The 27,385-nt window shown below is 44.0% G+C and overlaps 1 protein-coding gene across 7 annotated transcripts in view; it reads right to left on the reverse strand.

Annotated features, from left to right (window-relative positions):
- The window catches only part of EVL (Enah/Vasp-like), a 147,697-nt gene that overhangs the window by 19,036 nt on the left and 101,276 nt on the right, over nt 1-27,385 (reverse strand). For all 7 annotated transcript variants that reach the window (XM_064714526.1, XM_064714527.1, XM_064714531.1 and 4 more), the window contains exon 4: nt 23-86. In XM_064714526.1, coding sequence (XP_064570596.1) covers nt 23-86 — 64 coding nt within the window. The remainder of the gene's footprint in view (nt 1-22; nt 87-27,385) is intronic.

The raw sequence follows: 27,385 nt of genomic DNA on the forward strand, positions 1-27,385 counted from the left end.
GTGGCACAGCTGATTAACTCACCTTCTCTGTGCTTCCATCTCATCTGGGGATGGACCATTCTGGATCTGGCGCTGGGCAGCTGGACCTACAGACAAAAATGAGAAGATGCTATTAAGAAAGAAAGTAAATGAAAAAACAATGCCACTCAGATGGCTTCTCCACCTTACTATGACAGATAAACCTCAAGCATTATTGTCTTCTCTTTTCTTTATTTTTATTTTTAGCTCTATTTTTTTCATATTAGACAAATCATTGACTTCTGTACATTTTTAATCCCACTGGGAGAATCCAGGAGCTCACTGTGGCAGCAGATTTGTCCACAAACTAGGCACCACGGTTTCTGTAGATTACACCCTAATCTCTGGGTGATGTGAAGGCCTGCAGTGTTGCAAAGTTTTCCTACAGAAGGACAGCCCACTGCACTGGGATGCATTTTTAGCTTTGACATGGTTCAGCTCCATCCTTCAGGTATTACAGAAATTCAACTGCCCCACCGAGTCTAGGAGCACACATTGTGCTAACTGTGATGCTGAACTGGCATCAAAAGCTGCCTGATGGAAGGTGCAAAGAGACGCAAAATTAAACAAGGCTTTTACAAAGGTGACACTTCTTTTTACAATGCTGTGGTCTTCTGTTTCTGGGGGATCCACATCAAGCTGAGCTTTCAGTGGCATCCACCAACAAACGCTGACTATGCATGTGGCCATTTAAGTCACATCTCCTCTCTTGATTGATCATTTAATCTCTGTTCTCAGACATTTAATCAAGGACACTGACCCTACATGCCATTTTCAGAAAGAAACAATTATTCTGAAAATAAAAATAACTATTGGTAACATAAGTGGTCTTGCATTCATTACAAGGCTTGTTCCATTCAAGGAGGTGGGTTCAACTGTGATTAAACAGATAAAACTTCTATTAAATCCAACAGCAGTTTTCCTGATAAACTGGGAAGGAGGTCAATTATGTGCAAGAAATTATTATGCCTACCTTATTTTTTAATTTTCAAATGTAAAACTTCTCGCTTTTAAAAGTTATCCAACAAGAGCAAATCAGAATTAAATACTTACAAACCTAAATATGTCACTCTCAAATTGTTAAGCATATTTATCCCTGTATTCTTTATGTATTACTGCCAGGCTGAATGCTATCTGAAAACCAATTAAGAAAATGTGAAAACAGGAAAGATGGCAGAAATGCATCGTAGTCAGAAATTCCAGAGAATTGACTGATCCTGAGGAAACCGTGCATATTTCTGAAATGTGATTAAGGACTAACATTTGAAGTAAGGGTGCACAGAACTTTCTGAAAACCAGGCCTGTGTATTCTAATTTTGGGTCTCCCAAAAATGAAGCCAGTGACAACCACTAAGCCAAAAGCTCTGACATTTAAAAATATCCTATGATTGGGCATGAAGTGAAGACAGTTCACTTTAATGACTCACGAGTGACAATTTAGTGCTGTTTATCATAGGTCTTTGGCAAACTATTTAGACAGAAATGCCACATTTTGTAAAGATCACACGAAATAATGAACGTGGGGAAGCAGGTGATTGTTTTGGGAAGAAAGCCTCAGGGAAAAATTTAGCAAATATTTGGTACCCACCCAGCAGGCAGGTCCTGTGAAAGGAGTTTAAGGTGCAGGAAGAGCTCAGAAACCCCAGGTGAGGATGCCAGGGACAGCTCACAGCCTGCCCAGCCCCAGCTCACGGCCAGGAGGGCAGGGATTAATTCCATGCTCCATTCTGTACATGCATGCTCTGCTGTGCACGTACAGCAGGCAGCTGCGAGGCTCAGGGGTTACAATCCAACTGGATTTCTACGCTTAATTCCCCTCCGCATTTTTCGGTATTTCTCAGACAGAAGCAGCCGTGAACAGTGAGTGCTCTTGGTGATGCCACCCTCATTTGAAGAGGCTTCTCTGGCTGCCCATGAGCTGCCTCTGACCCTGCCAGCCTTTGGGAACAGCCTCAGAGAAGAGTTCTCAGCACAGTGACCAGGAGAAAGAGTTCTGCTGCTGACCCGTTTGCAGCTTTACATCTGCTGTGAGCCACATTTTTAGCAACTAATTAAGGCAGGAGATACTCTGCGAATGTCTGTGTTTCCTCGCTTGGTTGCTTTGCAATAATTAACCACGCTTTTATAGAAGCATCTTGTGATTCAGCTGAAGGCAGATTTTGGGAGCACACAGATGTTTTCCGTGCTTATTTTTTCCCCTCCTACTGAACCACCCCAGCAGCCACCCTGCCCTTGCCCAGCTGTCCCTGCAGACAGCGAGGGGGAACTCCTGGCACAGGGCGCTGCTTTGTGCTGGGTGTGGAGCTTTCCATGTGCTCCTGCATGCTGCACAGAGATGTCCGCGTCTGGAACCAGCCAAAAAAACCAGCCAACAACCAGGAACAAAGCTGTCCCTGAAGGAAAACCCATGCTCTGGCTTCCAATAGTGCCAGGAAGGCACGGACTAACAGGAACAATGCCATCCGTCCTCTCCTGCTGGACGAGCTCCAAGCAATGTTTCTGTTCCCTCTTTCACCTTGGCTACAGTTGCAAGCAACACTGACTGCATACCCTTAGAAAAAAAGTATCAAACACGTTTATTTCTCTGAGCAACTGGTATTTTGTGCATCTTCCACACTTTCATTCATTACACAGAATGGGAGCAGCCCCTGCTTGGGGTTTTTGCAGCTCCTACAGCTCCATGGTGCTTAGGGACCAGTGTGGTGACAGTGGTGGGCTAAGGAAAGGCTGCAGAGTCAGAGTTGAATTAGAAATACACACGGGCTTTCAATTCATGATAATGAAGATTTTTGTTTTACATATGAGAAAAACATGATTTTGTGCAAAAAAATACAAAACCCCCAAACCACAAACAAACAAACACACACAAACCCCCAGCAGATGTCTGGGGGAAAAGAGGTGTCAGAGAGACAGACAGCTCTCCCTCATTGTTTGATGATTCCACAACACTTGGATTATGGGAGACTGGTTCAGCCATCAGGTCTGATCTGTCATCGTTTATACTCTGACAATGTGACACAAACTCCTGCTTATCCTGACAAGAACAGAGGAAATCTTTCCAGATTACAAGTTTCTGCAAAGCTTTTCTTTCCAACAGCAATATCTTTCAAATAAATTGGCATTTTCTGTCATAAAACCCCAACATATCAGTTGTTGGAAGCATTTCTGACTGATGCTAATCCCATGGTCCCTGTTCAGCTACAGCCTGGGCCGGTGTGCAAACCCATGCTGGGACTCAGCTGGGCAGGGGATTTTTGGGGTTCACCATGACTGAGGTGCGACATCCATGGGTGGCTGTGACATCCGTGGCTGCTGAAATAAACACGGGCAGGAGACCTTTCTCCTTTTTAATGCTTTTATTAAAAGTGATCCGCTCTGGTGGGAGAATCAACGGGTCTGTGCTCACGCCACCATTGCTTCCACGAGTGACTTGGAGGAGGAAGAGTGCAGCTTTGTCCACTGGTCTGTGGGCAGAGCTGGGGGTTCTGTCCTCATGAGATCATTGGGAAATCCCTTGTTCACTTTCTCAGTTTGACCTTCAGGGCTCTGGCTCTAGCCGAGGTCCTCCTGGCTAGGGCGAGGGGCAAAGAAGGGTCTCAGCGTCTCTGCAGTCTCTGGACTTCGTTCCTCACGTCCAGACGTCACTTTGATCTCTTAATTCTGCGTTGGCTCGTTGTTTTTGAGTCTTTTCGGTAAGTTTGGTGGGGTGGCTTTCCCGTGGCATGCTGGCTCCGAGGTCATTTGCGTGCCCTCCGATGTCCCCTCCTTTCACTGTCCCAGAGGGGTCATCCACCTGGCAGCAGGCAGGGTGGTACTGACAAAAAGGGGAATTCTCAACAATAGGGAGCCAACGACCGACTCTTAACAGGTGATTACAACATGAAGTTAACAAAGAATTCTCCTCTGCCAGCAACCAGCCCAACTTGGAACTCCGCAACCTTTTAAAAAAGTGGGTAACCTTTTTTTTACTCCTAACACCTGGCTGCTGTGACATCCGTGGGGCTGTGACATCGGTGGCTGCTGTCCCCGCTCCAGGCAGAGCGGGAAGCGCTCCGTGTCCCCATCCACCGCCACTTCCCCATTCACAGCCTGTCTGTAATTTTAGCTCTCTCGCCGCTGTTGGGCAATCCCGCTGCTGCTGATGCTGCCGAGGCTCTGTCAGCGCTTCAGCACCTGCCCCTGCCCCGAGGAGCTCAGCCTGGTGGGCACTGCCCGTGCTGGAGCTGTCCCGGCACAGCCACACTGGAGCGGGAACAGCAGCGCTGGTGACCGGCTGTGCTGCTGACACTCCCCTAAACTCATTAGCAGAGACAATTATCCTGGACAAAGCACCCATCTAATTAGCCTAGATAGAGCCCGTAGATAAAGCAGGGTGCCCACACTCGGGCTGGGTGACCCGGCAGGTCGGGCTGACCTGACTTTCCATGGCGAGCTGCAGGACTGAGAGGAGGGATGATGGATCACCGCTCCCTGCAGCTGGGCAGAGCCATACTGCCACCATGGCACTGCTGTCACACCGGGCTGGGATCCACACCTCCTGCTCCTACCTTGTTTGTTATGAGTAGAAATGTTGCCCATTTTTATAAAGGTTGCAGAGTTCACAGGTTGGGCTAGTTGCTGCCAGGGTGGAGCTCTAACTGTTATTGTAACCACCTGTCGTTTTCGTTAACTACCTGCTGTTGACGGTTAAGAATTCTCCCTTCTGTCGAGTCCCCCTGCTGCTTGCTGGAGGATGGCACCCAGAGATGAAGAGGAAGGGACATCGGGGCTGGCATGCAAATGAAGAAACCCCTCACCAAACCTAGCAAAACCCCCTAAAAACAACGAGCCAACACGGAATTGACAGATCAAAGTGATGCCTAGACGTGAGGAACAGAATCCAGTGTCTGCTAAGACCCCTTTTACCCCTCACCCTAACCTAAAAGATGTTGGCTAGACCGAGAACTTCGAATATCAAAAAAAAAAAAAAAAAGGGGAATCTCCTGGTGCTCTCGTGACTAAACTCCCAGCTCTGCCCACAGACCAGTGGACAAAGCCGAAATTTTCCTCCTCCTCCTCTGTGCCACTTCTGGGAGCAGCAGTGGCGTGAGCGTGGATCCGTTGATTCGTCCCACCCGAGCTGATTTTTAATAAAGGCATTAAAAAGGAACGATCTCCTGCCCTATTTATCTCATTGTTTGGTCTGATGAGCAGCAGCACCCCACGAAGGGAGCACAGTGTCACAGAGAATGCTTTCAGGCAGCTTGCCTCGCTCCTATTAAACATTAACTGGAAATAGAGTTTCAGAGAGTGTTACTCACAGGCTGAGTGCCTCAGCAGCATTTTAACAGAGTACATTAAATACCTTCTATGACATCATTTACAAATGGACCAAACTTCTCCTCTGAGAACTGCAAAGAACTTTATCAGCCTTAATTAAGCCATGAGGCAGAAGCAACTTGATTACACCCAGGTGGTGTCTGCACAAATAAAATTTGGTTGCATCAATTTACCTACAGGTGAGATTTGCTACTGACACAGTCCAAACCATGTAAAAGGTCACCTAAGGCATTCTTATTCTGATGCAGACCAAATTTGGTTTGACCTGAGGCAAGCAGAGTGCAGGGAAAGGAGCATTTCCAACTCTGTGCCAGAAAACCTTCTCTACTTCCCTTCCTTGTTCCTTGGCGACCAACAGTGCTGTAAGTCTGTGGCAGAGCAAAGTAAAACACATCCTCTTAAAATCATCCCCAGCAATGCTTTACATAACCTGAATTTACTTTATATCACACCGGACAAGGAACAGTGTCTATCAGGTACCAACTCTCAGCTGGATTCTAGAAATTCCTGTCTTAGAAGCTATTAAAAGCACCATTCCCAGGATTGCAACTGCTTTGCTTTTATCTTTTACCTCTCACCTCGAGATTACTTTAATCTAACATGAAAAAGGCCCTGCCTAAAATGAAATAAGGGTGTGAGCACAGGGGGTCTGTATAAAGTCTGTTCATTTGAACTAAAAACTGATTTAACATTCAATGCTGAAACTTTCTGACGCAGATAAGACTTAAGGACAGCGACAGAGCTGGAAAAACAAGCCTTGTATTTAACATGGGAATGCCCTGCCCGTGCTCACACCTCTCCAAGAACTTATGTACAGGTGCTTATGCTGTGCACAATGCTTTTCTTCCTGTTTTGGTTTTTTTTTGTTTTTTTTTTTTTTTAAGGAAAAAAATCAACAGAGGTAATTGCAAGGGTTCCCACATGCAGAACCACACAGATGTGCATGTGCACTGGGCAGAATGGAAGACATGAGATTCAGAAGGGGGTTGCCAAAGAAAAAGGCTGTGCCAAGATCCAGTGCTGGAAGATGATGAAAAAGAAACCATCTTCAATTCACCAGAAGGTGCTACTGACACACCAACATGAAACCAGTGCCTTTGACTCAAATGCTAAAGCTGGTAATTCCATTATTTTGCATAAAATATGATGGCACTTGTTCAATCCTCACTGTTCATTCATCATGGCACTGGCACAGCATTTGGCGGTTTTTCATGCTTGTGTCTTGGTTGAGCTGGTGGAGAAAACTTGTTTTTTCCTCCTGCATGCAATACAGATGAGACAGTGCTAAAGCAGCTCCTGCTGCAAACAACTCCACTCTGACAGCAGGGGTCACAGTAAATATGTGAAGGACATGGCTTGGCTGCATTTATCTCAGCTCAGCAGCACAGCTTGGGTTACCTCTCAGATGAGAAACAGCACAACTAGCTTTAAACAAGATTTAAAAATACACATAGGTGACTGGGCAAACAGGAAACCTTTCCCAGTGAGGTGGCTCCATGGCCATTTGGGGCAGCATCTCCCCCAAAATGCAGCCTGGAGTGGTGGGACTGCATCCCCATAGTTAGGGTAAGCAACAGGAATGGGAGCCCATGTGTTCAGGTATGGGACTCCCTGCATTTTATCTGATCAACATAAAATATAAGAACTGTGTGAGAACTGGAAATTATTTTCCTCTCAGCAGCTCAGCTCTGACAGGAAGCCCAAAACACACACTGATCTAGAATAGCATGAGGTTTTTGGGGTGAGGGAAGGAAAGCTGCAGTTCTGCCTGGCCAGGGGAAGTGGCTGAACCTTGGTTCCCCACTTCCAGAGGAAGGGCTTTGAGCACCTGGCCGTGAGGATGGCAGCCCCAAGGAAGGAGGTGGCTGCACACCCACCTGGATCAGGCCCCAGTGCCAGGACCTGGGAAGTGCTGGCTCTCCAAGACACAGAGAGAAATTCTGGCAAGGTGGATTGTCACATTCACATTTTCTGAAAAATCCCTTTGCCAAGGATTTTTCTCCGGGGAAGCTGAGAAGCCTCAGAGAAAAAGGAAAACAGTATTATCTCATTTGTTTCTCCTGTGTTTTGCTCATCTGGAATGTGTTTGGAGATTGTTTATCCAACAGGTGATTGTTTCATTGGTTTTTAGTGTGTTTTCACTCATTGGCCAATCAGTACCAAAGCTGTGTCAGGACTCTGGAGAGAGGCAAAAGTTTTCATTAATAATGCATTCTGTAATAATTCAGTAATAGCATTCTGTAAGTATCCTTTCTGTTTTCTTTAGTATCATTTAGTATTCTTTAATATAATAGAGTATCATAAAATAATAAATTAGCCTTCTGAGAACATAGAGTCAGATTCATCTTTCCTTCCTTCCTGCCATGGGGTCCCAGCAAATACAACACTGAATGCAGGAAACCTCCATGCAGGACAGAAAAAGATGGAACTCGAGCATCCCAGGGGGGCTCTGTTTACTGAGCTGAGCTCTGAGCAAAAGGGAGCTCATTCAGTGATGGCTCAATTATGCATTGCTGAAGTCGAGGTGGGTGAGGCAGCACCTGCCAGGCAGCCCCAGGTGGGGAATGCCAGCACCTCCCTCCTTGGCAGGGCTGGGGCAGGGGCTCGGATGCATTTACAGCCTTGTTTCCACAGGCGGTTTCATGATAAGTAGGCATCCAATTAATTGATGACTACTGCTTTTGTTAGGGGACTGGCCTCTGGCTCTGAGAAAAATGTTATGTGCATAGAATAGTATAGGAAGAGTAATTTTACTTTTTTGTCATTACAAAAAGGAAAAAAAAAAAGAAGACATCATTGAATTTCTAAGGGTGTAATTTCAATATTGGTGGCTTTATAAACACACTCAGGAAAGATGATGGGGGATGTCATCAATCAGTGACAGAAGTAAAAAAGTAATCTATGAAATTCAGGACCATGAGATTAGCTTAAAAAAACAAAATAAAGTGAATTAACCCCACAATAATCAGTAGCAAGTAAACAAGCCCCCAAGCACTTCTGTTCCCTCCTCTTCTAGATTGTTTTTCAGAATGTGCATCAAGCCTATTTTCCTGAACATCCAGGATTGAAACTTTTCAATAAAGGTGAAGATTAGCTCATAATCTTGCGCCTCTAGGCAGTGCTGGAGCTTTAAGAAAAACACAAATACCATCAGAATCTCATTAAAATCAAAAGCACAGGCCATCCTGAGAAGCTGGCACCTCACTACTGCATGGGCATTCAGACAGTTGATGCTCCAAAGAAGCTGAGAGGGGAAATCAAAACACAACAACCAAAGATATGCTTTATATTGCAAAGACATTTTCCTGAATTTGGTTTTAATGAGGACATGAATTGTTTCACTCCAGTACCAGTTTGCCAGGTGCTGTCCCAGCAGACAGGGACACTGCAATGCTGGCCTTGTGCTCTGCAGTAGGAGTGCTGCTGAGCTCAGAAAACACTTTCCCTTGGATGTCTCAAAGAGACATCCACACATCTGTTCTGTGAAACTGAAGCTATCTGCTTGTAGCTCAGTGAGACTCTGTGCTTCTGCACCCAAGTAAGTGCATATACCTGTTTATACCCACTTCACACTTACATTTCTTTACATCAAATAAAAAGCAGGAATTTGATCCTTTTTTTTTTTGAGAAATTGAATTTTTGAAAATTTCTGAAATCACAGGGGAAAAGAACCCAGCCACTAGCATGGGCAGCAGTTCAATCAGCTGATATTCACACACATCACTGGTCAAAAATCATCTCTGGTTTTGCTTAACTATAGGATTTATGACATATTAGATCAGAAATGTGTATATATATACACACACACACACACACACACACTGTGGCCTGGTGCAGCACCCGAGGCACCAAGAGCAGCATGGTCTATTCTTGGCTTATCTCCACATACAACCTTGCAAGGCAAGGCTCTCTATTTTCAAGTCTCTCCTTCCTGTTTCCCTACTGGTAGGACAGTAAACCCGTCAGGGCAGGCTTTTCCAGCAAGTGGAGAACAGCAGGGCCCTAACATGCATTGAAGCACCATGCACACATAGAAAACACCATATTATAAACACACAGTTTGCACCTAGTTAATGGTTAAGATCCAGAAAAGATCCATTTTACCAAGATTTAACTCCCACCATTGCTCTAAGGCAACTATGATGGGTATCTGTACCTGGGTAACAGTACTGGACAGAGGAGAATTTTTCTACAAAACACAACTAAACGTGTGGATTTTTGACAAAAAAAAAAAAAAAAACCCAACAAACCACATGAAAAAATATAACTAGAAACAGGCAGGGTTCCTTTATAATTAAGTCGCAGTCTTAAATTCAAGAGATAAGCAAAATATTCAAATACAGCATCTGATCCCATTCACAAAAGAATAAAAAAAAGCAAAAATCCCACTAACTAGGAAGGCCCAGAGTAAACCCACTCATCTCTGCAAATCCTCATTTCCAGAGGAGCTAACAGGAATTGACAGTCACAGGTAGGTCATTATGGAGAAAAAAAATAGGCAAATATCCCATTAACTATAGGAGGTATAAGATGCTGCCCTTTTTAATATCTCTTTTTTAAAACCATTATCTATTCCATGAGTACAGATGCCATTTACTAGCAAGCAAGAGCAGCAGCAATCCAACACATTGACTCAGAAGTCATCCCACATTCTTGCTGTAATGACCTCTCCTGATTTAACAGCCCTGACTATTGCCCTCATCTCCCCAGCTAATGCCTTATTTCTCACAAATATTATCTCAGCCTCCTACTGCCTGAATTAAAAGTAAATTAAAGACAAACCATCCATCAACGAGCTACAACTGCAAGTGTTGCAAGGTGGCGGCACAGACCATCTCCATGCGAAGACCATCTCCATGCAAAAACGAGCATCCCTTCCCCTTCCCGCGGGAGCCCGGCACGCAGGGCAGCGGGGAGGTTTCCATCACCTACAGGACATGCGGCACAGGACGGTGCAGTCACAGTGGCAGAGGCAGAAGCAGTGCCAGATCCATTCCCTGCTGACCATAGCACGGCCGCAGACTGCGCAGCGCGCTCCCCGCATGCCCGCCCCAGGCCGGCTTTCACCAGCTGTAATCAATCCCCTGCTGCAGCAGCACCGTGGGCCCGGCCACTTCAATATTTAATGGGACCCTTGTCCTCACCTATCACAACACTTGGGTGCCTGAAGCCAGACTTCATTGTCTGGGCTTTCACGTAATGCTGTGGAAGAAAGAAATTGCATTTTGTGTCTCCTGCCCCAGTCAGAGCTCCCTGTGTTCACCTACATGCAAGCAATTACAATAAAAGCAAAGTGTGAATAAACAGAAAGTTCAGTTGTTTTGGGGGGAAAATGGCTGCTGTTGAACACACAGGATCAAGTTCACTGGTAGCTTCTGAAGTCAAAGGGGTTCAGTGATAAATGTCGAACACTGGTCTTAAAATGCAAGTGTGAACAAGATGGATTCAGAGATGTGTATATATGGCTTAAAATCCCCATCTACTATTAAATGTTTTCTTCATTATCCCATCATACCTGATCTCCTCTGATCCCAACACTTCACTCTTTTTACTTTGCCTGCTAATCACTTTCCTCTTCTATATTTAAGCGTGGCAAGTCTTCCAGAGGCAATCCAGTTGAACTTAATGGAGAGTTTGTATGAGGAGACTAAACAGAATATTTATTCACTCTCTACCTCTGCCTTATCACCTTTGATTTCTTTCCCTTCTCCTTGCCTTTGCATTATTCTGTCTGCTGGGGATTCACACAGCCTAATGCTCTACTCCTCAAGCAAATTCATAGCTGGTTTAGGGGGTGCATCTCCACAGCTTCAGTGACACTACTCTGATGTAGATCAATTGGTATTTTGACCCACTGAACTCAGCAGCTAGGTCTTTTATCTCATATCTGACTTTTAGAATGCGCTGAATAAAAATTCGAAGTTTTTATAAGTTACCTATGGTATCAGAGCCACTCCCATCCTTCTCAGACAATACTTACTCATCATAACTGAGTAGTTGCTCACTCCCTGTACCTGCCTCCCACAACATTCTCAGAAAGACTGATATGTAGATACTCTAATAGCAAAGCTGCTTATCATATGTTTTCTAATGTTTGCTGCTATGAATTATTGATGTCCCATTTTAAGTCTACAATATCAATACCTCTCAGGTATTCCCCACTATCAGATGGAGCACAACAAGCATTAACCAATCAATATCTGAGACAGCAAAAAAAACTCTGTTAAAAGCAAACTATCTTTTTCACTGTGGCACACAGATGGTGCGAACTCTACCTGTACATGCTCATTGTTTCCTGCTTGCTGGGTTATAAAGCCAATAGAGGCACACCAGAAACAGGAGTATTAAATTCAAACCTGAGTGTAAGTTCAGGGTCTCGCAGCCATAAATGACAATGGCTTTATGTAATTACATTCTGAGAATGTAAGAAGATTCAGGAATGTATTTAAATGAACAAAAACAGCATTAAAATTGTAAAATTGTAGGCCATGTTTTATATTCAGGTCTCCAGCTTTCCTAGAGTACATAGTATCATCAAACAATTTCATTCTCAGTTTTGAGGGCACTTCAAATCCTTTTTGTTCTCCTGTGCCTTCTTCCTGTATCTCACACTGAAGGACTGAAGGGAAGCGTCTGGCTGATGTAAAATATCAGCTAAGCTCTTCACAGTGCTCTCTTATCCTGCAATGCCATTGGAATCACCTGCTCTCTCAAAAGAAAACTATTACATAAACGTAGGCAATTTAAAACACTGTACCAAACTAATGACAGAATCTGTAAACCCAGAGATGTACAACTTAATTCTGTCCTAAGGATGCATCTAACTCTTTGAGTCACTTATTTGGCTGAGACTATGTTACTCCATATTTTCTTTATTATTTTCTTACACACTTATCTCTTACACAGTGAGGTTGTGGTTTCTACAGGGTTAAATACCGTCATGACGAATAAAAAGCTAAGAAACATCCTTCAAGGCCAAACAGCACCTCAGAGACTCTCAAATGGACCTAACAGAGATTAACAAATTCCTACAGATCCTTGGGCAGACTTACCACCTGCACAGCAAACTCCCTGCCAACAGTGTGCCATGGAGCCAGAAAAGCAGTGAGTGGGTGTGACAACTCTGCTTCCACCCCAGCCCCACCCTCCTCCCTAAAACTGACACACGATTTCTCAATAGCTCGTTCAAACACAACAAGGGCCATGATGTGCTGAGTAAATGGCAGAGCAGGAGCTCATATGGGTTGGGAACAGGCTCTCTCAGAGGCTCCATCATCACCTCTTCTGATTCTGAAATTAAGACTGGTCTCCACAATCCCACGAGCAAGACTCCTTTTAAGTGGAAACAGCAGCATGACCCACAGGAAAAAATAAGTAAAGAAGGCAGTTGCCCAAGCCAGTATGACATGAGCCACCACCTCTGCTTCTACTCTGGATAAACAAAGTTATGACTTGCTGGACACCATCAGTGTTGGTCCAAATTTGGGGGGGGGGGGGGAATCTGATGTGGCAAAAACATTGTGAAAATACTTTTATAACATCTGCACTGGGATTCCTAAATTGAGGTACATGTGCCACCAACTGCATGCAAGTCATTTGAAAGGGGTACTCTGTCATGCAGCACTGGGCACAACCAGGCCTCCCAGAAATCCAGTAATTTCTTACTAGGATTACTTGACCTTCACAAAGGTTACAGCCCAGCTTGCCTGTGGCAGAACAGATGATTTCCTGAAAGAGGAGCACTTGCAGAGTCTGTGCACCTGAAGAGATTTTAAGTAGCAATTCAATTGACCATCTCTTACTCCTGTATATAAAAACTCTTGACCTCAATTTAAGCATGAAGCAATACCAGCTGGCTGGAAGGCAAGCACTCCCCAAACAAACTGCTCCTCTAATCCTTGCTACAGGAAATCAATTGTGAAAATTACATTTTGACAAATATAAATCATTACTGACAAAAAGGCTGACAAATCCCTCTTGATGTCCAGCACTTACCTGGTGCAGCAGCCTGCTGGAAGATGTGCTAGAAAAATGCTTCTTTTTTAAACAGAAGTTGGAAAACACTAATTCCACAATCCGCAGCAGTGAAAATAAAGGAGAGCTCTGATCCTGCAAGTGGTAGCAGGCAGGCAGGTGACTCCTACATGAAGCCTTTTGCAGGAAGGCTGTAATTATCTGGTTGAGCACCTACTGATTGTATCTGGAGACTGTGCACGTACGAGCCAATATGCAGCTGATACAACTCATGTCATTTTACTTTCTGTACATTTTGTCCTTAATTGAAAAGGTTGCTTTCCTTTTCTATTCCTAATATCTATTATCCATGCTTGAGAAGGCACTTAACAGCACATTAGACAGCTAAGAACCCAGAGGCTGTGCCAAAACTGAAATACCACTATGAAATGAATAAAGTGCTTGGTTTCACTTTAGTAGTGTCTTTATCAATTGGCACCATGAAAAGGTTTGTACTTTAGAGAATTCTGGAAAACACTCAAGAAGGAGAACAATGGGCTTTTAAGTTCCTCAGCCAGACAAAATATATTAAGAAAGCCATTCTCGTGCCACTGACCATATCTTTGTTGTTCTTAAGATGGAAACTCATTTCTGTTGTTAAGGGTCAGTGTCAGATGTTTTGTTTTACCTGTAGAAGCTGTTTATACCGAACCAGCCTTAATTTTTTATATTGCTCTTCTCTGCTCTCAACCTCCATTCCCACCATCAGTTCCTAAGGACCCCTGGGTCCTGTGCCAAGGAGAACTCAGTGAGACCAACCCAGGAACAGAGGATGTAACCTTCAGTTCTTGCATGGCCAGCCCACACTCAGGGCTGAATCAAGACTCACCCATGGCAGTGAGAAGACTCAGCTGGCACAGTATCTATTAATCCAATAGATGATAAGCATCCAATAATCTATTTCAGAACTAGCCCCTAACACATATTTCCAGTTACAAACCATTTTAAATGGGATGCAAGACTGAAAGTTTCTGCCAAGAAACAGAGAGCAAGAAGCATTCCAGGCAAATGCAAGTCTCCCAGACTAAGCCCAGAAAAACCCTGTCAACTCAAGTAAAAATTACAGTTACCAGAAAATTACCTGCATTGGAGCATCCTATACTGATGGCATTCTCTAGTAATATGCTCTGATTAAGTCATGTCAGTGTTTGTAGTACTACATTAAACAATATTTAGAAGACATGCTTACACTTTGCAAATCTTTTCTTTGCAGGGCACTGCTAAGAGCAATGCAGAGATGAAGGAAAGATGAAGGCTGGTAAGCCATTTCTCATGACAGTTGCCCCACTTATAAGTTATTTAAGCTGCTGTCTGCCAGTAGCCTGCAGTATGGTAACAATTATACAGTCACTAGCAACATACCTATATTACAGTATATTGCTTTCTAAATTGCCTTCTGCAAAAAAAAAAAAAATCAATCAATTTAACTGATGGGGAAATTTGAAGTCTGCTACACTGCTGTTAGAATAATTTGGTATAAAGGAAGTGCAGGCATGCATTTGATACTTCTCAGAGGGCTTGACTTTAATTAATTTATACTTTCAAATTGATTGTGATTCACTTGAAAATGCATTCTGCTGCCTGAGAGTAGGAAAGGCACTTCTTGGGAAACCATGATGAACTTCTCTGATGCAGAAAGACTGAGACCCAAGAAAAAGCTCCAAACTCCTGTAAAGAGGCCAGCAGGCACAACTCAAAGTACTCAAGCTTTGCAAACTTCCAGCTGCAACACCACCCTCCTCAGTTATCAGCGCCAGTCTAGGGGAGGGATGAATCCTCCCTGGGCTCAGTGTGTCTCTCCACTGATTACAGGAGAAGCCTGGCTGAGACTCAGTGCTATAAATACAGCTGGGATGAGTCCAATCCCAAGAGGCTGAGCCATAAACTCTACCAACTCACCCACAGACTCAGGGAGGGTTTGGAAAACCCAACGCCACTGCAGCTTGGCTCAGCACTCTGCTCACGGCTGTGACTCACCTTGGGTGTGCCAGGAAAGCCTTGCAGGGACACAGCGGGCAAATGCTCCTTGCAGTGACAAACAGACACCTGCAGGCTCTGCCTCACCTCCCAGAATGGGACCTCTCCTGATAAATCAGACAGGCTTTCCCCCTCCCCTTTCACCCCCCCAATGAGGAGTGGAGGTTTGTTCATCACTGAGTTTGCTGACCAGCTTTCTGCCCTGTTATCTGTCTCATTACTGAAAGGAGGCTGGTGAGGTAAGTGTGGTTGTGAGACAACAGTGACACAGAGCACGTATCTTTTCTCCCACTATAGAGAAAAAGGACTTCCTAGAATGAGAGTTAAAAATAGCTGCTTTGCCTTAGAGGGTGTACTCACTTTGAAACACAGAAAGCAAGTCTAAGCTGCCACCTCTAATATGACAGGCACCTTTAGCTGCCTGCTCTCTGCCAAAATACCTAAATCCCTGCTCTTTCTTTTCCTTAATTTTTTTTAGCATTTCAAATTGTAGATGCTTTTCAGAATGTTATGAGAAGCTTTGGTGGAAGAGAGGGCAGATGCAACCTTCTAAGTTGCATTAAAACCAGCCTTTTTTTCAGACCAAAAAGTATCTTCAAGGTTGTTTCTTAAAATCTACTGCAGTCCTGCCTTTATTCCCACATTTCTTATACCAGTGGCGTTTCAGCTCCCCAGCATCCTCCTTTAGCCCTGCTCAGTGCCTGTGTCCCAGGTGGATTGGAGGCTGGTCCCACTGCACCTAGGGCTGAGATGACTGGACTGCCTGGTTTGGGTATCAGCATCAGCAAGGCAGCTTGATGCATTCAGAGCAAGATGTATCCTTTCAAACACAGTGGTTTTTTTTTTTTGCCAGTGAGGGTAATGAGCCAGTTGGGCAAATTTACCGGGGGAAGTCACATGAAGTTATTACATCACATGAAGTTGTCACTGTCACATGAAGTTATTACCTCAAAACAGTGGCTTTCTAAAGTATGCCTTCACTTGGTAAAGGATTTGTGTTCAGAATCCCAAAGCTTTGAACACAGAGGGTACAGTGGATGGCTTTAATGATCTCTCTCTCTCTGGCTCTAAAGTTCTAGGAATCCAACATAATTGTTTATGGGCTTCTTTACACCAAAGATCTGCTCGACTCTTCTGGGAATACATTAAAGCTTAAAAGCTCGCCAGGCTGAGAAAATAACCATGATATTTCCAGCTGCTTTCCCCAGAATGTTACATTAATCCTTCCCTTAGCCCTGAGCAAGCCTTGCAACTTTTATTTCGAGCAGCTTGACAAAGGAGCACAATTGGACTGCTCCTCTTTATGGCTTTCTAAGGGCTCCCCTCTCCCCATAAGTTTACTCTCGGGTATTGCCAAGCCACTAAGGATTTAGGAAGCTTTCCTTGCTGTTCCCTGACACAGGTATAAGCATTTCTTCCAAGTGTGGAAGCCAGCCCCACAATTCACACTGATGACCAAGCAGAGCCTGCCAGCAGATTGAAGTGATAGCCTAAATAAGGACCACTCGGAACGCCATTCATCACAAAGCTGAAAATCTAGCAATGTCCCACACTTCTGCATGCTGAAGTGACAGACAGGAGCCAGGCTTGCTGTCTGGCTGCCGAGGGTGGGACCTGGCTGAACACCCCCTCTCCATCCCCAGAACAAGCCCACCTGGGCACCCCAGAAAGGTGAGCAATTCTGCGCCGCGCTGCTGAAGTTCTTAAGTGTCACCCAAGCTGAACTGCAGACCACGGCTGCCTGCCCTAGTTATCAAATGACCTGAAATTCAGCACAATCATCTGCCAGAACAGCTGCTTCCCTGACAATGAGAGGAACTCCTGCCTGGCTGCTGAAGCCCAGCCAGCAGCAGGAGCCAGCACACACAGCCTCCCACACTGAGGTGCTGCTCCCATCCCCCTGCACGGCACGGCCTCAAAATGTCTCGTGTTCCTCGAATTCTGCACGCTGACTACTTCCTCTACTGATTTATTTTGCTTCTGTATCATTAAAAAGAGATTTCAGAGACCTGGTGCTTCAAAGAGGGGGAAAATAATGAAACATCCTTCCCAAGGAATTAAAATGAAGGTAAGGCTGGATGTTGGCAGTTTTCTTTCTTTCTGCTTACGGTGCTGCATAAATAATACACAGCACCAGCAAATTTACTTCTTTTTACAGTAGCAACCTATATAGGAACCAAACATGAAAATGATTGTACGAGTAAGACTTAAGTGCTCAACACAGGCAAAGTTAGGGAGCTAAATAACTTTGACAGATGTTATAAAGATTTTTTTAGAAATGACTTATGCTCCAACACTCATACTTTTTGAAGTTATTTTGATGTACACCAAAATATATACACCAAAATATATTCTTCTATTTCACTGTCAAAAAATCCTATTAATATATTAATAAAATTTTAGTTTTATTAATGTGGAAGTTAATATTAATGATATTTACTACTCCTTAATAATGAAATAAACAGAATTAAATGTTTATAGTTTATCTTAAGATAGTTGCTTTTGTACTTCTTCCCTGATTAGAAATGAAGAGTTTATTGAAGACCAGCCCCTCAGCTGGAACCCAAATGTTACTCCATTGAACCCAATGGACATAATTTTCTGCTAAATTGGATCTAGAAGATTATGTTTTCTGTGTGGATCTGTCCTCCTGGCTAAATACATTTTCCCATTCCCTAGCTGAAATGGGAAATGAGGGCTGCACATGTTCATAGTGTTCTGTGTCTCAGTCCTAGAAGCCCAACAGGTTCACACTGCTAGTGTTGTGCCTAAGAAGCATCTGTCTGATTTTCACACATGTAACTGGTTGTAGCTGTTGCTAGAGCTCTTATGTGCATGAGCAGGAACAAAGTTTGGACTGAACATATGCCTTATTCCCTGTGTTTACTTCAAGGTAGGCTTCAGAATCCTCTCTGTAAGTGTGAATACCACCATGAATATTTGATTAGGGACACACAGAAAGAATCTGAAATCATATGGCACCAAGGCTTTAGCTGAAGTATGCATGAACAAGCAAAGTAGATAATATTAAATGTATGCTTCTCTTTTCCTTGCTCTGCAGCCTTGTCTGCACATCAATGTGAATTAAACAAATTGAAAACCCACATTGAGCAGCATCAGATCTAATTGCAGCACAAAATGTTTCCCTAATGAATTTCAGTTTTCATATTTTCTCTTACAAGTTGTGTTACCATGCTATTGAATAAAAGCAGTTTACTGCTATATATGGATATATGTGGGTCTATAGGGCTAATTAATATTAAGCCAGTTATTCTGGCTAATTTATGAGAAAAGATTATAAAAATAAACATTTTTATCTGTATTAATTTTACTTGTGGGATACTGTCAATAATGCCTTGATTTTATTTTTTGTTGCTGTTTGCCAAGTGCTGACAAATGCATGAATGGAGTTACTCCCAGTCCTGGATAGATCCTAATCTAGGCAAGTAACTCTCAATCTTGATGGGAGTTGATGGTTGATGGGAGTCCCTTAGTGAGGCAGGGACACCCTCTAGCCTTACTCCACCAGCTGAGATCCCCCATCAACCAGATGGGGAGGAAGAGGAGCACTGCTAACCCCGAGCCCTGCAGTGTCCTGAGCCTTCATCTGTGAGTCAGACGCACAAATACACCACGGATGGTTCAATGAAAACAAAAAAAATAGGAGCCCTCCCACTAGCACTGGCTGAGTGCTTTTGTAACCAGAGCAGAATTCCTGTCTCTACCAAAATCTTTGCTTTTATCTCATGGAAGAATGCAGTGGTTGACACACCTTGTTTAATAGCCATGTGGGTGCCTGATTTTGGGTGACAGGCTTCCAGTGGCAGGTGGACCCAATTCTGCAAAGTGCTGAGCTCTGCACAAGAGCTGCCAGCTCGCTGTCTCTCCTGGCATTGCAAAGAGCCAGGAGCACATTCCTGATGTGTGTTCAAGGCAGCACCTCCTCTATCAGTTCCACCACATGTCCTCCTTGCCATGCAGCTTAAATCCAGCTGGAATTTTTCTAATACCTGGAGGATGCTCCTCATGAGCCTTTTCTTAAGCCCCTCTTCCATTCATGAGCTGCACCACAGCAGGGGCAGGACAATTGATATTGGACAATTTAAAATCTCCTGAAGGTTTTTATTACATTTGCACCTTCTTGGGCCATTTTCTAGACCCTTTCTTTCATAGATGAAGCCAAATTAGCATAATTTTGCCTTAGGAAATTTCAAGAAAGGCTTTTTTTAGGCTGGCAATAATAATACCAGTAAGTTTATCATAAAGCTTCCTGCAGCAAAATCTTGCTTAGCCACATACAATCTTAAAAGTGTTGCTCTGAGAACTACAGACAGACTTCTTGGGAAATGCCAGAGGAGGTGTTTGGCTTTCAGCTCTAATGCAACAGACAGCTAATTAAATGCTTTGCTAATAATAGTATCCTGTGCATGAGGAGATAAGCTCAATTACTTACTGAATTTAAGTGGAGTTTGCAGACATGTTGGCATATTCCTGGTAGCTAAACCAACTTTTTCTAGCAATACAATTCTCTTTTCTATTTCTCTAGTTTAGATGTATCATTAATGAACAGAAAATGTCAATGATGAAAGAAATAAACAAATCTGACATTTCTTAGCTAAAGCTCCATTGCTACATAAAAAAGTAACCATCAACTCAATACAATAATGTCAGACATCACAAAAAAACCTCAAGAGAAGTCAATGCAAATCCTCTACTGACTTAAGGTGAAATTAGACAAAATCTAGGATTGTTGTCATAAAAATACGTTTGCAGTCTGCACGTAATCCATGGACCACACAATGCTGTGAAATTCAGTACTTTCAGCACATAATCATCAACACTTTTACAGTGGGCAGGGAAAATGAAACGCTCTGCTTCACAGATTCTGTGGGAAATACAGTTTTCCCAGTGTCACAACTCTTTTTAGATTAAGACACTGAACTTTTTACTCTTCACACTCCACACTCTCAGCACAGCAGTGATTGGGAGCTAGAGTACACAGCTGAAATTAAAAGAAAAGTTATTGTTCATGGAGCAATAATGCCATTTGTTTCATCTCCTTATGGCATGCTTACCCAACTCAGCAAGAAAACTATTGACACAGTGCCATGATCGAGGGAGAGGATTCCTCCCCTCTACTCTGCCCTTGTGAGATTGCACCTGGAGTACTGTGCCAGCCCTGGAGCCCTCAGCACATGGAAAACATGGACCTGCTGGGGTGAGAGCAGAGGAAGGCCCCAAAGACCATCACTTTGAGAGAGCTGGGGTTGTTTAGCCTGGGGAAGAGAAGGCTCTGGGGAGACTTTACAGCACCTTCTAAAATGAGCCTACAAGAAAGAGGGACTTTTTACAAGGGCATGTAGGGATAGGACAAGCGGAAGGGCTTTAAGGTGAAGGTTTAGATTGGATATTAGGAAGACATTCTTTACTGTGAGGGTGGTGAGGCACTGGCACAGGTTGTCCAGAGAAGTTGTGGATGCCCCGTCCCTGGAAGTGTTCAAGCCAAGCTGGATGGGGCTCCAAGCCACCTGCTTCAGTGGAAGGTGTCCCAGCCCGTGACAGGTGGGTTGGAACTGGATGATCTTTAAAGTCTGCTTCAACCCAAACCATTTCATGATTTCATGATTCTGTGATTCTGTGATCCACTGGAGGGTGATGAAGATGACTGGAGGCTGCAAATGGCACATGAGGAAGGGGCTGGGGGAGTCATCTTGTTTGGCTCAGAGAAAGGAAGGCTGAGGACAAATCCCACTGTGGCACCAACATCCAACTGGTTCATGATGGGGAAGGAACAAGGGTCTGGTCACATGGGGAGGTTTCCATCCTTGGTGATTCTCAAAGCTCACTGGATCAAGGCACTGAGGAACCTGACAAATTTTGAATTTAGCCCTGCTTTAAATAGGTGCTTGGACTAGATGTTCTCCAGAGATCCCTAAATAACTCTGCCTGAAGACATTGGGGAAATTAAGGAAGCAGGTAGCACTGCCCACAGCATATGGAGAGCAAATAAAGGAACTTCATCTGGCCATGGCTTTTATTGCAAAATGACTTCTCTATTAATGGCATGGGGTCCACTAAGCAGTTTCTAGATCTTAATTAAGGTCATTATTTCAAAGATAATTCACATTTAATATCTAAGTATACTTAATAATCTCCTAAGTGCTTGCCTGAATTTGAGCTCTGCTGTAACAGATGACCTTGTATGAAACAAGGAACCAAAAAGCAGAAGTAGGATGCTGACTTAGTATTAAAATTCCCCACAGCACCAAGCCTCCAAAAGACACAATGCTATTCTACACACCACAGCAAAATAGTCCAAGCCAAAAGATTTATGTTCATTTAACAATAAATAATTTCATGAGACTGTGAGAACTCAGGAACTTCAGCCTTGAACACTGCAGACTTCAAAATTTCCAAGTGAGGTTAAGTGAGCTAAATGATGACAACTCCTCCAGTGCTACTCCACTTGTTCTGTGTCAAGAAAGAGTTGTTCTAAGTTGTGACTTCTCTTGTAATTAAAAGGGCAGGTTTGGTACAGACAAGGGCCTGAGTTTCAAAACAACACTGTATTTGGAAAGAAAAAGAAAAATGCAGAGCTAAAATGGATGGTGGTAAGAAAAGGAAAGGAGAGTGAAAAACCAAAACAGCCAGTGGCTTAATGGAACTTACCTTTGAGCTGCATAAATAAACAGAGCTACAGCTTCTTGCAGAATTTATGAAAACGCCCTGAGCACATGAAATGTGATGGTTACCATAGAAATTTACATAAAGTCACACATCAGACAAATCCTGAAACTCTTTTCCAGCATAAACTCCCAATTGAAAACACAGGATCAGGCACAAAGAACAAACCTCTCATCCACTCTGGTTGAGACATTATTCATGTCACTCCACAGGGGTCAGCTCATGCTCTGTGAGAAGGGACCACCCTCCACAGCACAGGGCTTTAACTCTGGGAACAGCTGGCTGCTCCACACCTGCTTTACCTGTTGAAAATGTGTGTGCTACAGGGAGTAGCAGAGAGCAAACCTCCTTCTTCTACGGGAAGCATCTCATGGCATGGGGTGCCATGCTTTGAGTTTGCGTCCAAAACAGTGATGCTTAAGACACCAAAGTGTGTTATATTCCTTTCCAATTCCCCAAATTAGGAAAGATAAAGGAAAACTAGGAATATTAGGAAAAGGGCAGAAGCTGGGGAGCAGCTGCCAGGGTGAAATGGCAGAAGGACCTTCTTGCCCTGCACCACTCCCCTTGCGTGTCCTCCCAGCTGACTGTGGGTAGCATTGCTGCCTGTTTGGAGGTGATCTGAGGATGAGGTAAGTAGCTGAGGTAAGCACGTGCCTGCTCATGGAAGGAAAACAGGCTCTAGGGCCAAGAATAGTGACAGCCATGGCAGCACAGGAAGTGGTGGCATCCTGCACTGATTTGGGCTGCCTGGGAGCTGCCTGGATGTGTCACTGGCATTGCTGGAGCCCAGCCCTGAACTCCCCAAGCAGCCCTGCAAGAGCTCAGAGAGGGTTCGTGCGAAAGACTCTGACTCAGGGACAACAAAAGAAGAAAGAGTCAATATATCTGGACATGTAGGATGAAAATGCAAGAAAAAAAAAGATTTTGTTCTCAGGTTTATGGCCAGAGGGAGAGTAAGGAGCAAAATGGTGACTGAGTCACGGTTGTCAGCTGCCAGAGCCATTAAAAGAGGGAGACAACAGGATGGGTGAGGGGTTGACAACAGCATGGGTGAGGGGTTGTGCTGGAGAGAGCCTGGGTGCTGCAGATGGGAACTGTGGCTGCACTCAGCTCTCTCTCAAGGGCATCCCTCCTGGAGGCCTTCCCTCCTGGTGGACAAACACACTGCACAGAGCTGTCATGCTGGAGCCTGACATCCTGAAGAATAAACAAAGGTGCCTTTGACTGGAGATGCGAATGACAAGGAATACTGAACGACAAGGAAAGGCAGGATCAGAATTCCCCTGATGATAAAGATCTCTCCCTGTCAGAGATCACACTCTCCTCAGCAACAGCCACAACTGCTGAGGCTACAATTTCACTTTCAATAAAATACTTCCACAAACTACCTCTTACCTGTGATAATGCAACTGTGACCCGAATGGCACAGCCCATGGCAGGAGTGTGCTGGACAGACCTGCTGTGAACAAGGCTTGTCTCCTTCCTGCCCTGGGGGTTTAGGCAATTTAGGACAGAAATTGACACCTCAGTGAGTCCTCTCCAGCCTCCTGATGCCAGCACTTTGTCCTTCTGCACTGCAGCACTGCAATGCCACTTGGGACCCCAGCTGGGCAAGCACATGCTCAAACATAAACTCTGAGCCATCACTTCTGGCAGCTGGACTGGCCATGGCCAAGCACCATCACTGCAGGCTGAGCCTGGGCTGCAGGGGACACACAGAATTGGTGCATTGTGGCAGCAGACCTGCAGGAATCATTATATTGTGTTCCCACTGTAACAGGTGAAAATAATTAATTTTCAGAATATGGATATGTGAAAGACTTTATGCAGCTTCTGTGCCAATGCACAAGGTGTTCTGTCAGACTTTCTCCACCTGCCATCTCTTAGTGTCCTAAAAAAGGATGAAAACAGGAATTTTTTTCTATCAGGATCTTTATAGTTCACAAGGAATTTTCTAGTATCACTTAGCAAATTAATTTATGGTTCCTTCCCCCCTAAGCCCTCCTCCAAGTGTGAATTTTAATTCAAATAAATCTTGGCAGAAAAATAAACCTATTTAAATGTTGTATTTTTTTCTGAAACATCTAGTGTTTCATGCAGTGCTTTTAGGATGATTGAACTGAGAGACTGGAAACCAAAACCTATTCTTTCCTCATTGAAAAGGTTTGATGTGGACCAGCTTCATACATTTCTGGTTCCTGACTAGCTGATGTACTTTGCTTACCTTTTCCACAACAAATAAAAAAATAAAAATCAATTGCAACAGAGAGAAATCAGGACAACCCACAGGGCAGGCACTTTGGTTTCTCTTCTGAGACCAACAGAGACAGATTTTTGGATGCACACTCTGGACCAGCCAGGAGCAGACAGAGAGCCAGCACTCACAGGCTGTAAAAAGGGCAGACAGGTTTTGAAGGACATGGAACACTTTTCACTCCCTGAGGCAGCACAAAGTGCTGAGCTGCTCAGGCCTTCGCAAATGGCTGCACAGCCATCACCTGCTCACTGCTGGATGGACTTCTGTCCAACTGGAATGAGAACAAATGCCAGAATTCAGGACATCCCTCTGGCTGTCCTGGACTGCCAGGACCCCCGACAGGGGGCTCAGAGACCCTGTCACAGAGCCCAAAACACCCCTGTGGTTTTGATTATGACCCCTGGAGCAAGTTACCAACCTTAGATGAAGATCTGCAAGCCACGACAGTTTAAGTAAAAAAATAGTGAAGTTATCATGGGGTGAAAAATATATTTTTGGGGTTTTTAGAATGGGGGTTCAGGGGGCAAGATGGAGGGATTTGGGTGTGTCCAGCCTTTCTCCTTCTTCTTCTTGGCCTCCATCTTCTGCTGTGATGTTGGCACTTACAGATTGGTTTAGAGTAGAAGCTCACTGTCTAACATGGGTGATAGGTATTGGAAAGTAATTGTAAACATTGTACACACAGTTTTTAGTATAAAAAGATAACACCACCTCTGAGGTGAGCAGAGTGCCTCTGACTATCGTGCTGTGCTGACCTCAGCAGAACAGGAGAAAGAATTTTATAGATAAGATGCAATAAATAACCTTGAGACCAAGAAATGAAGAGCCTTGACTCTTTCTTCAAGCAACGGGCTGGGAAAAGAGACTTTCTAACTTATCTCGGGGTCACTCTGAGCAGCTAGAGACCCCGAGAAACAAGGACACAAAGGACAAAAAAACAAGGAAAGTGCCCCATCCTCCTGCTAGTCCCCTCATCAGCTCCATCCCATGAAACCTGACACACACTTAACCAAAACTCTACACATACATGACCGAGCTTGCTTTACATGGTTCCATGGACTAAAGATCTCCACTTCTCCAGAAAGTACCAGGAGACAAAATGCTGCTGGAGCCACAGCAGCTCTGCTGCCTGCTTGCTACAAAAATATAATATCCTAATAAACCAATTATCAAATCCAACTTGCCCCATTAAACTTGCAATATGCACTTGTTTTAAGATGGCACAACAAACCACCACCCATCCTCTTTGCTGAAATATACCATCCCTTTGTCTGGATCTTCTCAGGAGAAAAAAACAAGAGAAATAAGCATAAATCCCACACTTTACAACTGGAAAGTAAAACAAAATATAGGTGTAATTGCACACCTGCCTTCTTGTATGCTGAAATTCATTTTTTAATGGCTCTATGAATCTTTGCTCATAGCTCAACTGCCAGAGAAAGGTGGAGGTGACCAGACAGGTCAGCTGAGTTAGCAAGAGAAGAAAGCCTCTCATGCAAGAAGCTTTAACACAGGTCATTTAGAGGAAGAACTTGCATGCTATGATCATCTCACATCCTACTCTCACTCTTCAATAGGAATAAATTGTATTTTATAAACATTTCAACAGACTGGGCATCCACCAAATGTGTAAATCATAGGTGACTGCACAAAGTCAGTGCATTGTGCCAAGGCCATGGAAGAGGAGCAGACCTGTGAGAGTTATAATAAACAGGAACTGAGATTCACACATGAATAAAAAAATGAAATTTTATTTCTGGCCAAAGTGCAACTACTCAGTATTAACATTAGCTAACTTATAGATGTACAAATATTTTATCCCACTGTGTCCCTTCCAACCTTATCCATTCTGAGGTTCTATCCTTCTGTGATTCCCTCTTTCAATGCACCCAGTTAAAGTACTGATACCTGCTTTAGCAGCCATGTAGATGTCTAATTTATAGTTATCATTACTACATTTAAAAAATAATAGTTTAAAGATATAAGCAGCAGAGGGCTACATGCAGTTATTTTTATTTTGAAGAAGTGGCACTGAAAAACCCAGACCAGCTGTCCAAGGCAGGGCTCAGTAGCACTGACGGCTTTGTAAGCAGCATTATTCACATGATTGTTTTACTTCCAGTGAGTACTTGGGCTGATGGCACCCGGATCAATCCTTCCAGAAGATGCAGCTGAGCCAGAAATTTTTTAAATGGACCATCTTTTGCAATCTTGGCATGAACAATTCTGTGGAGGTTTAAATTTATATTATATTATATAAACTGGAATTTTATAAACTGGTATTTTATAAAAAGCTTCCTAAGGGGAACACGAAGAGAGACATTGACTTAAGTAGTCAGGCCCAGTGTTCAAATGAGATGCTGGGGAAAAGCTGGCACCCAGACACAGAGCCAGTGAATCCCAGTGTGACCAGGGACATCCCGTGGCATGAAGAACACTCTGGGAAAAGAGTGAGATCTCACCTCAAATCTGTCACAAAACTTCACATCTCCTGAGGCTGGTTTGCATCTCTGCTCACACAGTAGCAATGCACCAAGCTCCCCTGGACCACAAATCCAGAGCTCAGGCAGGTCCCAGCCTGAGGCAGGAGATGGCTTCACCCACAGCCATGTCACCCATCTGCCTGGCACCACAGTGTGAATCACACCTGTCTGCTGATTTGCTAAGATTTGCTAAGCAGAGCTTGAAATACCAATGTGACACATAAAATTTCTCAGTTTTAGTGTTAAATACCACTTTACAGGGGGTAGTACCTCTTGAAAGTCAGGAAAGTGCCCATGCCACACAGGGAATGGGCACAGGGGTATGGCAAAGAGTGTGGGGTCCCACAGGAGCAGCTACACCAAAACCAGAACACAGAGGCTCTTCTGAACCTCTCACTCAGGTCAGATGTCCTCTGCAGCAATACTTACTCAGCTGCTGAGATTTGAAAGGTGTATTAACTCTTTACCCATTTTAGCAAAGCAGTTCTGAGGTGTGGAGATGTCTCTGAACGTTCACATCACAAAGAGAGAGGAGACTGTAATGTGTAGTACTAAAAAATTGTAATAAAACTCTTTTAAACCTAGGGGCACCAGGGGCACCAAATATTCACACCTTCTGTAGTAACATGAC

This window comes from Zonotrichia leucophrys, chromosome 5 (assembly GCF_028769735.1).
Source record: "Zonotrichia leucophrys gambelii isolate GWCS_2022_RI chromosome 5, RI_Zleu_2.0, whole genome shotgun sequence".
Taxonomy (NCBI): domain Eukaryota; kingdom Metazoa; phylum Chordata; class Aves; order Passeriformes; family Passerellidae; genus Zonotrichia; species Zonotrichia leucophrys.